Below are 15,173 nucleotides of genomic sequence, written 5' to 3'. Positions count from 1 at the left end.
ATATCTATCCCTCAATCAACATCACTACAACAGATTATCTGGTCATTATCACATTGTGAACCACATTGGAAATGTTGGCGGAATATGGATGTCAGTCTGTGATGTCAACACAACTGAAGCAGAAGCTGGAATTTTTCATATTTCTGTTGGTGATTAAGTACTGCATATTTTGGCTGTACAGGTTAGTTTCTCTTTGCTAACAAAAGTCAGGAAAAATAACCATATGCAACCAAATAGCTTGGCAACTTATCCTTGTGGTCTCCTATGGTGAGATTGTTAATTTTAGTGACAAGCTAAATACTGAAAGTGCAGAGGAGATCTAAAAGAAGTAATTAGAGGGGCAAAGAGAGGGTAAGTGAATTAGATTAATAGCTAAGAAAATAGGGAAACACATCAATAGTGAAAGTGTAGTCAATTAGGGTCCAAAAAGTAGATTATCTTGTGGAGGCAGATGACTTGCCTGAGGTATTGAATGAGTATTTTGCATCTAGCTTCACTGGAGAAGAGCCAATGTAGCAGTAAAGGAGGGGCTGGAACGATATTAGATAGGATTAAAAATGATGAGGCACTTAAAAGGTCGGCAGTACTCAAAAGTTGAAAAGTGAACCTGTACAGATGAGGTGCAACCTATCTCATGGCACTATTCAACCAAGAATAGTGAAGTTGTTCTATTGCCTGAGTATCCTTACAATAATAATAAATAGTCAACATTGGTTCAGAAGATGATGATCACTAGGGCTACTGAGGGAAGTAGTGGAAAATTAGAGAGGCCCGAGCCACAGTCTGTCAACTCCCCTTATATATTATGGTAGTGCCAGAGGACTGCAAATAAGAGATAAACCCGGCAGTACAAGGCAGTCAGCTCTAATGTTCGTCATGGGGGATCTTTTAGAGATAATAACCCAAGGCAAAATAATTGGCATTTCGAAAGGTATGGGGTAATAAAGTCTTCATGGATTTTTTGAAGGAAAATTGTCTTGGACTAACTTGATTGCGTTATTTGATGAAGTAATGGAGAGGGTTGATGAGGGTGGAGCAGTTGATGCGCATAGGAACTTCCAAAAGGAGATTAATAAAATAACACGTAATAGACCTGTTAGAAAAACTGAAGCCTGTGGGATTAAAGAAACAGTGGCAGCATAAATACTAAATTGGCTAACGGACAGAAAGCAGAGACTAGTGTTGAACAGTCCTTTTTCAGATTGGAGGGTAGCATACAGCTATGTTCTCCAGGGGCCACGTTAGGACTACTGCTCTTTTTGATATATTTTCATGATCAGGTTCTGTGTATACGTGGCATAATTTCAAAATTTGCAGATGGCACAAAATTCGGAAATGTAATAAAACAATAAGAAGGATAGTAACAGACTTTAAAATAATATAGACTGGTAAAACGGTAGACACATGACAGATGAAATCTAATGCAGAGAGTATGAAGTGGTACATTTTGGTAGGAAGAATGAGGAGAGGCAATATGAGCTAAATGGCACAATTTTAATGGATGCAGGAACAGAGGCACCTGGTGGATGTAGTTATACAAATCTTTGAAGATGGCAGACGAAGGCTGTTTAAAAAAGCATAGACCTTTGACTTTATTTTTAGAAGCTTGTATTGCAAAAGCAAGGTGACTTGAGGAAACACGTTTAAACAGTGTGCGGTTGTGATCTGGAATTTTTTAAAATTATTCATTCATGGGATGTGGGCTTCGCTGGCTGGGCCAGCATTGATTGCCCATCTCTAGTTGCCCTTGAGAAAGTGATGGTGAGCTGCATTCTTGAACTGCTGAAGTCCATGTGGTGTAGGTACACCCACAGTGCTGTTAGGAAGGGAGTTCCAGGATTTTGACCCAGCGCCAGTGAAGGAACTGCGATATATTTCCAAGTCAGGATGGCGAGTGACTTGGAGGGGAACTTCCGGGTGGTGATGTTCCCATCTATCTGCTGCCTTTGTCCTTCTAGGTGGTAGTGCTCATGGGTTTGGAAGGTGATGTCTAAGGAGCCTTTGTGAATTCCTGCAGTGCATCTTGTAGATGATACACGCTGCTGCCACTGCTCGTCGGTGGTGAAGGGAGTCGATGTTTGTAGAAGGGGTGCCAATCAAGTGAGCTGCTTTGTCCTGGACGGTGTCCTGCTTCTTGAGTGTTGTGGGAGCTGCACTCATCCAGGTAAGTTGGGAGTATTTCATTACACTCCTGACTTGTGCCTTGTAGATGGTGGACAGGCTTTGGGGAGTCAGGAGGTGAGTTACTTGTTGCACGATTCCTAGCCCCTAATCTGCTCTTGTAGCCACAGTATTTATATGGCTAGTCCAGTTCAGTTTCTGGTCAATGGTAACCCCAAGGATGTTGATAGTGGGGGATTCAGTGATGGTAATGCCATTGATGGTTGGATTCTCTCTTGTTGGAGATGGTCATTGCCTGACACTTGTATGGTGCGAATGTTACTTGCGATTTGTCAGCCCAATGTTGATATTGTCCAGGTCTTGCTGCATTTGGACATGGACTGCTTCAGTATCTGAGAAGTCGCAAATGGTACTGAACATTGTGCAATCATTAGCGCACATCCCCACTTCTGACCTTATAATGGAAGGAAGGTCACTGATGAAGCAGCTGAAGATGGTTGGGCCTAGGACACTACCCTGAGGAACCCCTGCAGTGATGTCCTGGAGCTGAGATGACTGATCGCCAACAACCACAATCATCTTCCTTTAAGCTAGGTATGATTCCAACCAGCTGAGAGTTTCCCCCCGATTCCCATTTACTCCAGTTTTGCTAGGGCTCCTTGATGCCACGCTTGGTCAAATGCTGCCTTAATGTCAAGGGCAGTCACTCTAACCTCACCTCGGGAATTCAGCTGTTTTGTCCATGTTTGAACCAAGGCTGTAATGAGGTCAGGAACTGAGTGGCCCTGGTGGAACCTAAACTGGGCATCAGTGAGCAGGTTATTGCTAAGCAAGTGCCGCTTGATAGCACTGTTGATGACCCCTTCCATTACTTTACTGATGATGGAGAGTAGGCTGATGGGGCGGTAATTGGCCGGGTTGGATTTGTCCTGCTTTTTGTGTGCAGGACATACCTGGGCAATTTTCCACATAGCCAGGTAGATGCCAGTGTTGTAGCTGTACTGGGGCATGGCAAGCTCTGGAGCACAAGTCTTCAGTACCATTGTTGGAATATTGTCAAGGCCCATAGCCTTTGCAGTATCCAGTGCCTTGAGCCCTTTCTTGATATCACGTGGAGTGATTGGAATTGACTGAAGACTGCATCTGTGATGCTGGGGAACTCCAGAGGAGGCTGAGATGGATCATCCACTTGGCACTTCTGGCTGAAGATTGTTGCGAATACTTCAGCCTTATCTTTTGCACTGCTGTGCTGAGCTCCTCCATCATTGAAGATGGCGATATTTGTGGAGCCGCCTCCTCCTCCAGTTAGTTGTTTAAGTGTCCACCACCATTTATGACTGGATGTGCCAGGACTGCAGAGCTTAGATCTGACCCACTCGTTGTGGGATCGCTTAGTTCTGTCTATCACTTGCTTATGCTGTTTGGCACGCAAGTAGTCCTGTGTTATAGCTTCACCAGGTTGACATTGCCTGAAAGGATGGTGGAAGCAGATTTAATAGTAACAAAAGTAGATTGGACAAATATTTGAAGGGAAAGAACAGAGGACTGGGACTAATAGGATGACTTTATCAAAGAACCGGCATGGTCATGATGGGCTGAATGGCCTCCTGTGCTGTATTGCAGTGTAATTTTATGCCAGTTTTTGCATCAGTTTGATTCAGACTGCTTTAAACTCATTTCACTCGGGTAAAAAGACAAGTTGTTGATGCTGGAAGTCTGAAATAAAGCAAATTCTGAAAATGTGTACAGGTTTGTCAGTATTTTAAACCTACCACTTTGTCCAAATTTTTGGTCATCTGGCCTAATAACTCTTTATATGGCTTGGTGTCTAATTTTGCATGTTAATGCTGCTGGAAAGTGCCTTGGAACATTTTATTACAGTAGAGGTGCTATATAAAAGCATGTTATATAACATTTAGATATGCCTTCTCATTTCAGAAGCTGCAAATTCTGCTATTTTGTTTTGTCAGGCTTGGTTTCCTAGGAATGGGCCCTATTAAATTACATTGACCTGAAACATTCCAAATTTCTGTTTTTCAAATCTGTGTATTTATTAGAACCCAAATGTCAAGAAAAATACTGACTGCCTGTCTTTGAGTTGTGCTCTGGAAGTGAAGGGAGAGCTCTCTAACTGCAAATGCCAATTGAGCACTTTCTTGTTAATATGTTCAAGAACTAAATATTTATTCTCCTTTGCCAGACTGTTTGTATTGCCTTGTAGCTTTGAAATTCTGAGCATACATTTTCAGTGGGGTTTGTTGAATATTAGGGAAAATTCAGGTCGAAGAATCTCCTTTACAGTTTTTGAATAAACTATAAACCAGGACCTTGCAATTACATTGTGGAATAATAGTATATGAGAGCTTTATAGGTTCCTCTGAGATTCTGCTCCCTAATAGTTTAGTGAAGAAGTTAATCCACTTAATTAAAATTGCATTAATGCAATTTTATAAATAGTGGCGAGAGGAATTTCAGATGATCATGTTGTACATTAATGTGCTGTAATCCTGCAACATATTTCAATCCCCATACTGGCCTAGACATGATGAGCTGAATGACATCCTTTCTTCTGTGCTATATCATTCCATGTGTTCAGTCTGCTGTATAAAATGGTAAAAGTGTTTGGTGCATATATGGAAATGGGTCCATAAATTTAACTTGTCCTTTATGTTTCAGAGTTCCGACCATGGATACCGACTTGTATGATGAATTTGGTAACTACATTGGACCAGAATTGGATTCTGATGAGGAAGATGGGATAGTTAGGGACGATGATGCAGATGAGGTGAGGCTTTGGCCCAAGTAGCTTTAGAGTTTGTGTTAAGATTTATCTTGATAAGTCCAAGTGACATCAATTATTCTCCAGGTAGACTATGTCTTGTTTTGTTTTAGAATCACCATGTGTAAAAAAAAAAATTCTGGCCTTTTAAAATCATCAAGTTTATTGCACTTAATCCATGTCTTGCCAGTTGAGTGAAATTGCTGCTGAATTTTCACCACAGAATACATTACTTCTCAATCTGTGAACTGAGGATGTATGATGTGTAGCATTTTAACTAACCTTTTCATTGTGTAAGCATTATAATTGAATGAAAATTCCTCTATAAAAACTGTACTCTCGTAAATACTCTGTAATCCGATCCTTTGCAACAGTAATAAGGGTAAAACAGACATATTTGTGAATGCAATCTTTCTCTGAGTCACTTTGAACCAGATTTTCTGACAGCTATTTAATCAAAATTGTTTTTGCATTGAGTGTTAAATCTAAGTATTCATACTTGTTTAAGCAGTTCAACTGGAGTCAAAATGACTCCAAGTTTTACATACATACCACCAAGCTGGTGAGAGTAGTAAAAGGATTCACAGGCTGATAAACAGTCTGATGGAAGCTGAAACATGAATGTATGACACACACACACACCCCCCACCGCCCCCAGTAACACAATGATAGTAATTCAGTGATGTGTGACCATGGTGAAGAGTGGTAAATGATGGGCCATCTGTTCTGTTCCAACTCCTGTCTGAGTCCTTTGACGCTACTGACCTTGCCAAATACAATGATAATGTCAGGGCATGTACAGACTTGTAATAAAGAAGAGTGTGAAAATATGATATGATGACCACGACTAAGATTTACAAGCTGGCATCACAGAAAAAAAGATGTGATTATGGCAAAACCACGGGCCCTATCCTGTAGCATCACTGAAAGCCACTTACAAATTAAGCTATAGTTCTTTGATTAACTAAGCAATATTCTTGCTGACTGTCTGTTTTGACATACAGTAGTTGGAGCATTATCAATTCTTAAATCCTGTACTGCAATATTCTGGGAAAAGGATTCCAAATATAAACCCATAATATATGTGGCTCTGCAAGTCAGTAGGGGAGAGCTAGAACCTGCTTTTGTCAAGAGGATATCTGCAACTGATTTCTAGCTTTTGTTTTTGGAATAGTCAGGCAAGTATTTTTCTGGATCACTTATTTTTTGACAGACAAATGTGTTAAATACTGAATTCACAAGAGTCTATTTAAAGGCTCATGAAGATGGTGGAAATTAAGCCCACTGAGTGAGCAATTTTATCCTGTGCTTATGTTATTACTGGTTCCTAGTGTCTTTGCTGCAGAAGGTGTCTTGTTTATGTTGCAGGTTATTTATACATTAATCAGGTCCATTTGAAAACAAAAAAATAAAAGCCAAAGAACTATATTTGTAAGGTTGTTGGTGTATGCCATTTTGAACATGCGGAACAATGATACATTTCCTGTACTGCTATGTTTTCCCTGTTGCTTTATCTTCCCCTTTGCCTGCATTCTTGATTATCTGTGAGTATTCTTGCTGCTAATGGGAGTCCAGTGCAGTTTTAGGGCTGCTGGCACATCCTTTCTCCCTCTTCTGCTCCTGTCAATGGATCAGCTGATGTCCTCCCCCACACACCTGTCTTTGATTTCAGCTGTCAAACTTGAGAGAGCTAGCCAAAAATGGTTCAATGCTAATTTCCATCTGCAGAAATTAGCACCAACATGTGTGACCGTCAGAGGCACTAATATTGGCAGAGTTAACAACTCTAAATTCAGTAGAAAACCACTATTTAAATGCACCCCTGTTTGTATTTAAAATATCTCAGTTACCAATATGTTCAATATGTTCCAGATTTCCAACTAAACGGTTAATTGGTGTAAGTGAGAAAATTGAATACAGACTGATTTTACTGTTTAAAAGATGGAAGGCTCACCATTACTGTTTCAATGGTCTGAAGATGTTTAACAGAAGTACAGAAAGTCAATGTTAACTTCTGGAACTCGCTTTGCAGGGGTATTTTTCCTAATTCTGTTCATGGGATGTGGGTGTCGCTGGCTAGGCCAACATTTATTGCCCATCCCTTGAGAAGGTGGTGGTGAGCTGTCGCCTTGAGCCATTGCAGTCCATCTGGCATGGGTACACCCACAGTGTTGTTAGGGAGTTCCAGGATTTTGACCCAACAACAGTGAAGGAACAGCAGTATATTTCCAGGTCAGGATGGTGTATGACTTGGAGGGGAATCTGCAGATGGTGGTGTTCCCATGCACCTTCTTCCTTTGTCCTTCTAGGTGGTAGAGGTCGTGGGTTTGGTGGGTGCTATCAAAGGATCCTTGATGAGTTGCTGCAGTGCGTCTTGTGATAGCACGCACTGCTGCCACTGTGCAACAGTGTGGAGGGAGTGAATGTTGAAGGTGGTGGATAGGGTGCCAGTCAAGCAGGCTGCTTTGTCCTACACAATGTCGAGCTTCTTGAATGTTGTTGGAGTGGCACTTATCCAGGGAAATGGAGTGTGTTCCATCACATTCCTGACTTGTGCTTTTTAGATGGGGGACAGGCTTTGGTAGTCGAGGAGTGAGTTATTCACTGCAGAACTCCCAGCCTCTGACCTGTTCTTGTAGCTGCATTATTTATATGTCTGGTCCAGTTCAATTTTTGGTCAATGGTAACCCCACCCCCAGGATGTTAGTGGTGCATTCAGCTATGGCAATGCTGTTGAATGTCATGGGGAGATGGTCATTGCCGGGCACTTGTGCGGTGCGGATGTTACTTGTCACTTATCAGCCCAAGCCTGTATGATGTTCAGGTCTTGCTGCATTCGGACATGGATTGTTTCAGTATTTATGGATGGTGCTGAACATTGTGCAATCATCAGTGAACACCCCCACTTCTGACTTTATGATGGAAGGAAGGTCATTGATGAAGCGGCTGAAGATGGTTGGGTCTAGGAGACTATCCTGAGGTACTCGTGCAGTGATGTCCTTGGGCTGAGGGATTGACCTCCAACAACTGCAACCATCTTTCTTTACGCTAGGTATGACTCCAACCAGCAGTTGTTTTTCCCCAATTCCCATTGACTCCAGTTTTGAAAGGGCTCTTTGATGTCACGATCGGTCAAATGCTACCTTGATATCAAGGCAGTCAGTCTTGCCTTGCCTCTTGAGTTCAGCTCTTTTGTACATGTTTGGACCAAGGCTGTAATGAGGACAGGAGCTGAGTGGCTATGGTGGAATCCAAACTGTGAATCAGTGAGCAGGTTATTACTGAGTAAGCGCTGCTTGATAGCACTGTTGATAATTGCTTCCATCACTTTGATGCCTGAGAGTAGACAGATGAGGTGATAATTGGCCAGCTTGGATTTGTCCTGCTTTTTGTGGACAAGACATATCTGGGCAATTTTCCACCCTGCTGGGTCAGTGCCAGTGCTGTAGCTGCACTGGAAAACTTGTCTAGAGGTGTGGCTAGTTCTGGAGCTCAAATCTGTGAAGCTGGGGACCTCAGGGGGAGGCCGAGATGGATCATCCACTTGGTGCTTCTGGCTGAAGATTGTAGCAAATGCTTCAGCCTTATCTTTTGCACTGATGTGCTGGGCCATCGCTGAGGATGGGGATATTTGTGGAGTCGCCGCCTCCTGTTAATTGTTTAATTGTGCACTACCATTCGCGACTGGATGTGGCAAGACTGTAGAGCTTAGATCCGATCCTTTGGTTGTGGGATCGCACAGCTCTGTCTGTTGCCTGCTGCTTCCACTGTTGGGCTTGCAAGTATTCTAGATTGACACCTCATTTTTAGGTATGCCTGGTGTTGCTTCTAGCATGCCCTCCTGCATTCTCCATCGAAACAGGGTTGATACCCTGGCTTGATGGTAATGGTAGAGTGGGGATATGGCAGGCCATGAGGTAACAGATTATGGTTGAATACAATTCTGTTGCTGCTGATGGCCCACAGCACCTCTTGGATGCCCAGTTTTGAGTTGCCAGATATGTTCGAAACCTATCCCATTTAGCACGATGATAGTGCCACACAGCACAATGGAAGGTATCCTCAATGTGAAGATAAGAGTTTTTCTCCACAAGAAACTGTGGTGGTCGCTCTTATCAATACTGTCATAGCATCTGTGACAGGTAGATTGGTAAGGATGAGGTCAAGTAGGTTTTCTTGTTGCTTCCCTCACCACCTACCTCAGACCCATCTAGCAGCTATGTTCTTTAGGATTTAACCAGTTTGGTCAGTAGTGGTGCTACTGAGCCACTCTTGTTGATGGACATTGAAGTCATTCTTGTGCTCTTGCCACCCTCAGTGCTTCTTCCAATTGATGATCAACATGGAGGACTACTGATTCATCAGCTGTGGGGGGTGGTAAGTGGTAATCAGTAGGAGGTTTCCTTGCCCATGTTTGACTTGATGCCATGAGACTTCAAGGGGTCTGGAGTCATTGTTGCAGTCCCCCAGGGCAACTCTCTCCTAACTGTGTACCACTGTGCCACCAACTCCGATGGGTTTGTCCTGCTGGTGGGACAGGACATACCCAGGGATGGTGATGTGGTGTCTGGGACATAGTCACACTTACTGAATCATACCTTACAGACAATGTCAGGCTACTGCTTGACCAGTCTGTGGGACAGTTCTCCCAATTTTGGCATAAGCCCCCATATGTTAGTAAGAAGGACTTTGCAGGGCTGAGATTGCCATTATCATTTCCAGTGTCTAGGTCGATGCCGGGTGGTCTGTTCAGTTTCATTCCTTTTGGACTTTGTAGCCGCTTGGTACAACTGAGTCACATGTAGGCCACATAAGGATGGCAGATTGCCTTTCCTAAAAGGCATTTTTGCATGGTCACTATTACTGAGGCTAGCTTTTAATTCCATTTGATGAATTGAGTTTAAATTGTACTGGCTTATATGGTGGGATTTGAACCTGTGTCCCCATAGCATTCCTGGGTCTCTGCATTACTTCTCCAGCGACATTACCACTATGCCACCGCCTCCCCATAATTCAGTACTTGCTCATCAAATGATTAGTATAACAATCTTGTTCAATATAATTGGAGTTCCAATTTTCATGTTGATTTTTCATCTTTTGGTCCATGGTGCGCCATTGGCCTGAATTTTAAAGTCAGACCTCGAAGAAAGTTTCCCACAAAAACATAGTAATCTCTGGGGCATGATTTTCCTTTTACCTGATGGAAGTTTAATTCTGGTGTTGAGCCAAGGGATGCCTTGATGTACAGCAGTAGTGATGTCAGCAACCAATTACAGTAAAGTGTTCACAAACAACAAACTAGGAATAGTAAAAGCACTTAATCCAATCAATAATTTATCTGAAATCGAAGGATATTAAGGTAGAAGCTAAAATAAAGATATACTTTTAAAATAAGATTTTTTTTTAAATGTGGAATTTTTATTTTTGATTGTGGAGAAATTTGATATGCCACAAATATAAAATCAGCTGTTCAGGGAGAGTGAGGATAATCAGCAGCAAGTATGAAGTTAGTATCCCATTAAAAACCCAGTTGCACTTCATTCAACGAGGTGTATTTTTTAAGGGTTTCTACAATGAAACTAACAATGTTAGAATTTAAGTTAGTGGAAATTCTCATGTATTCAGTTGATTTCCATTGATTGCAGTCTGGGAGAGGGCTTCTCAACAGTGCAACCTCTGGAGAAGCGTAGAATCACTGATAGCAACTTCTGAATTTCATGTTGTTCTGTACATGTGCAGGTTCCAGAAGTTATTTTCACTTTCAGTGAAGTAATGACAGCAAACGGTGACAGCTTTTGCCATCGTTGCTACCAGAAATTCTGGACCAATAAAATTAATATGCACTAAACAGTAATAATCTTACCCATGGGAGGCTGGTTAGTTCAGTTGGCTAGATGGCTAGCACATGGTTCAGAATAATGGCAGCAGCACGGGTTCAATTCCCATTCCGGCTAATGTCGACTTGGAGCAGAAGGCAGTGGCAGGCCACCAGTGACAAAAACTGCCAAGAATATAGCTCAGGGTGAAGCATCAGCAGATAATGAGCCAAGGACCTGCTTTCAAGCAGAGCACACATGACTGAATGAACTCTTTTAACCAAATAGTAGCCTGGTTATACCATTATTCTTTGAAATGCGAACTTATGCTAAATTTTTATATTACATTTCCTCTACTCATTAAATACAATCCCAGTAGAGACTGACTATTTAAAAAAGTTAATTCAAGCTTCAGATGAATGACTGAAAGGATCACAAGACAAGATTTCAAGTTTTAAGACTTTGTGACAAACAAACAATCAAAAAGCTATTTCGACTAAACACTATTTCAGTAGGCAATTTATACTCTAAACTACAGAAAAGATTTAATTTTTTGCAACGACTGAAAATCCCCCTGCCATGATTATACTTTACTCTGTCCCATAAGTGGACACTTATTTTCCAGGAACCAGTCCAATTTTCCGCTCCTTTCTCCTTTTCCAACCAGATGACTTCTACTCTCTGAACTGACTTTTACTGTGAGGGACAAATTGGAGACCTCCCTCTGGCCAAAGCTAGGTGAATGTTGCAGCTTCACTTAAACCCTCACTAACTTGGCTCTTCAATCCAATCGCTCTCACACTCTCTCTTGCTCTTTCTCTGCCACCCTAACCTACAAGTGCCTCCCATGGACTCCTCCCTTCTCAAAGCCCATCTTCAAGGCAATGTGAATCACCTGGGCCTTGTATCCTTGTAGAAATGCTAATTAGCTACCCTCTTGAACCCCAACTCTATTCTATCATGAAATTAAATAGACAATTTAAAGTATAACAGTTTAGAAAACCTGACAGCTCCTAACACCTCCCTGGAGATTAACAAGTTTATCCACCCTCAGCACAGCTTTTCAGTTCATTGTTTACAGGTGTATGTACCTTGCACCTTCTTCCCAGTAACACAGCCTGGCCCCACCCTCCTCTCCCTTTAATCTTTAGCAGCCAAGCCACCAAGCTTCTTGTCAGACAGAATTCAGAGGTGTCAGCTGTGGCTCAGTTCATAGCACCCTCGCCTTTGAATCAAAGGGTTGTGGGTTCATGTCCCACTCCCGGAAACCAAGAACTGTGATTGTACTTGAAAGAGTTGCAATCTGTGACTGTTGGTAACTCGAAAGAATTTTTCAGACAGAATTCAGAGCAGGTCACATGAACCCCTTAATTGCTCCATCTTAACCTAAATTAAAGAGAGTCCCGAGCCACAGCAATCTTACAAACCTCAAATCTTTGTAACAATGCAATGAAGTAACGAGATATTTCAAAGTAGTTGTATCAAAGTTCAGAGAATTGTTTTAAAAATGCTTTTATATTTGACTATATTAGGAGGATGATGACGATGAAGAAGCTGGAGATCAAGATGATGATCATGTCGGAATGGAGGTGGTGTTGCATGAGGATAAGAAGTATTACCCCACAGCAGAGGAGGTGTATGGGCCTGAGGTAGAGACAATTGTCCAAGAAGAAGATACTCAGCCACTTACTGGTAAGGTGGAACAATTGAAATATTGTGATATGCAGGGGTGTTGGGTTTATGGTTCTCAACTCCTGCGTTACACTTAATTCTAATTGTTTTACAACTGATTTTCCCCTCCCTACTACTTCTGTTCTTGCTTCTAGGCTTTCTAGTCCCTTTCCAAAAATAACCATTTCAATCTTTAGTTTAACTGATTTTATTTTGTCAATTTAAACATAAAACATGAAAAATTTAGACATCACCTGGGCTTTAAGTGTCTTGAAATGCATTACCTTAAAATGCACAACAAATTTATGTTGCTTAACTTGGGCTGACCATAAATTTGGCTACTGTTTATATACAATATAATGTTGAGGCTCAATTCTTTGGTCAGTGTTTTGATTAACCAGTAACATTTATTTTACTAGGAAACATTAAAATGATTAATCATAACACTAAATGTCAATTTTTAAAAAGTACTGAATAAATTTTAATTTAAAAATAATGAATGGCTGAATCTTATAATTAGTTCCTGCACATAAATAAAGGGTGGTGACTTCTGGCCATCTCACCTGAATTGGAATTTAATATTCGCTACAGTTCTACTAACCAGATTAATCAACCAAGATCGGAGTTTGCTGTATGTCAATAACAGGAAATATGTACAAACTATTTGTGTATTAAATAGACTTGCTGCAGCGTTGTTCTTAGCAGCATGTAAAATATTTTAATAAACTCCTGGAGGCAATCATTTTTAAACTGTTCATTCCTCAGTCTTACAGGTGAAGAAACAGTAATAAACTGACCCACTAAAATTGCATGTAAGGAAAATTCGCTCAGTCATGAAGCATCAGTAAAAGTCGATAACCTATTAAACACATGGAAGTCATAAGGTAGTTAATCAGAGGATATCAAAGGGAGGTTTAGAAACTGAGCTACAGGCTTGGAGGAATAACATCAGTGAAAGAACAAACTTGCATTTATGTAGCACCATTCACAACCTCAGGATGTCCTAAAGCACTTTACAGCCAATGAAGTACTTCTGCAGTGTAGTAGTCATTATTGTAGTGTAGTGGCCTGGAACTGGGATGTTTGGATAGTTGCCCTCCTACAATGAATGGATCCTATACGTTAGCTGGAGAAGCAACATAATGATAATAGTCCTCAAAGGAAACCTGTGTTCAAGAATACTTCTTTGGGTTAACTTAAACAGAAGCAAATATGCAATCTTCTTTGACTGTGCCACTCTTACTCCCATGACGTGTATTCATATAACAGATTTCTAAGTAAAATTGTTAATGGGTCTGTTTAGGCTGTTTTAGTGACTTTGCCCATTGAAGTATATTAATTAATGGAATCACTTGTTGCTGTTTTTGTAATTGAGATTTTTCAACTTCCAGAACCTATTATTAAACCTGTCAAGAAAAAGAAGTTTACTTTGATGGAACAGGAGTTACCAGAAACAGTGTATGATATGGAGTAAGTGAATAGTTATGTAATATCCTAGAAAGTGACTTTAAAATAAATAAAGGGTGCCAGCATTGATTACCTTCGGGTTAGGTGTAGTGTAGCTTCATGCTGAATATTTGGCTGTTGTGCCCTAATAGTACCTCATAGATCTGCCAGACTGTGAAGTTTTCCATTTTCTGCACCAACCATCACGGCCTCTTCAATCAATTGCCATTATTTGTCCTGACTTGGGAATAATCAAGTGTTCTATGCACAGGCCCATTGGAAATTACAGTGTGTGTTCATAAACACATTCAATTTGGTAATCTTATAACTGGCACATTCAAGCTCAGGATTCAGAGGTGAAAGGTGCCCAGTCCGCTGCAAAGGGTTTTTTATTCATTGTGAGTAAGTCCTTTGAGCATAAACTACCTGGTATGCCAACCAAATATTGTTTTGATTCAAAGCAAGTCACTGTTACCTTTCTTAAGTATACTTGCAGCCATATGATTGAATATGTCTTTTCTTTGGCAATCAGTTCCATGTTTGATTATCCCTAAGGTGAAAGTATAAACAATTACATGAATTGTCACTTTTTTTTTAAATTTCAGATTCCTTGCAGATCTGATGGACAATTCTGAGCTAATTCGGAATATTACTCTCTGTGGACATTTGCATCATGGGAAGGTATGTAATAGATGTGTGGAGGTATTGTATCAATTGCAGAGTATGGTTTGAACTGTAATTGTATTGGAGGATTAAAAATCAAAAACTGCAAAGTATTATGTATATGCTGTGTTTTTGTGATTGTTGCTGGCACATGAACGTGTTTTATTAATGTACTCAGAGTAAATGTGGTATTCACTATTTTGATTGGTTGTGAAGTAAAAGAAATTATGGAAGTGAACGTTGTAAGTGAAATGGTATCATGATGTAATCAACATCTTACACTAATTTTTCTTTCAGACAAATTTTGTTGATTGCTTAATTGAACAGACTCACCCAGAGATCCGTAAAAAGGATGACAGAGATGTAAGCACTTTAGCAGCTATTTTCTTAATATTGTGCATTTATCTGGAAACCTTATTGATAATTATATCAATCCTGACTATATTTGTACCAGTTATCTTATTCAGCAGATAGCAATATTATTCAGTGCTTTTTAACTCTTTAAAGCCTGAGCTTACATTTGACTTAAATATCAAGAACAGCTAAACCAAAATTGTAGGATTTAGTTAAAGTCCAATGTTTATATTGATCAATTGTTGGCTACTTGCTCCTCTGGTTCATTTTGAAATCATACTTCTTTCTGCCTAATTTTACTGAAATTGATGCAACTTTTAAAA

The 15,173-nt window shown here is 40.6% G+C and overlaps 1 protein-coding gene across 1 annotated transcript in view; it reads left to right on the top strand.

Annotated features, from left to right (window-relative positions):
- The window catches only part of eftud2 (elongation factor Tu GTP binding domain containing 2), a 52,430-nt gene that overhangs the window by 4,559 nt on the left and 32,698 nt on the right, over window positions 1-15,173 (top strand). Inside the window, exons 2-6 of the mRNA XM_078529565.1 lie at window positions 4,798-4,906; window positions 12,249-12,408; window positions 13,779-13,857; window positions 14,439-14,514; window positions 14,794-14,859. Coding sequence (XP_078385691.1) covers window positions 4,808-4,906; window positions 12,249-12,408; window positions 13,779-13,857; window positions 14,439-14,514; window positions 14,794-14,859 — 480 coding nt within the window. The 5' untranslated portion in view covers window positions 4,798-4,807. The remainder of the gene's footprint in view (window positions 1-4,797; window positions 4,907-12,248; window positions 12,409-13,778; window positions 13,858-14,438; window positions 14,515-14,793; window positions 14,860-15,173) is intronic.

Source organism: Cetorhinus maximus, chromosome 25 (genome assembly GCF_964194155.1).
Source record: "Cetorhinus maximus chromosome 25, sCetMax3.hap1.1, whole genome shotgun sequence".
NCBI lineage: Eukaryota > Metazoa > Chordata > Chondrichthyes > Lamniformes > Cetorhinidae > Cetorhinus > Cetorhinus maximus.
Note: the sequence above shows the minus strand (reverse complement) of the source record. Positions and strands in the feature narration are given on the sequence as shown.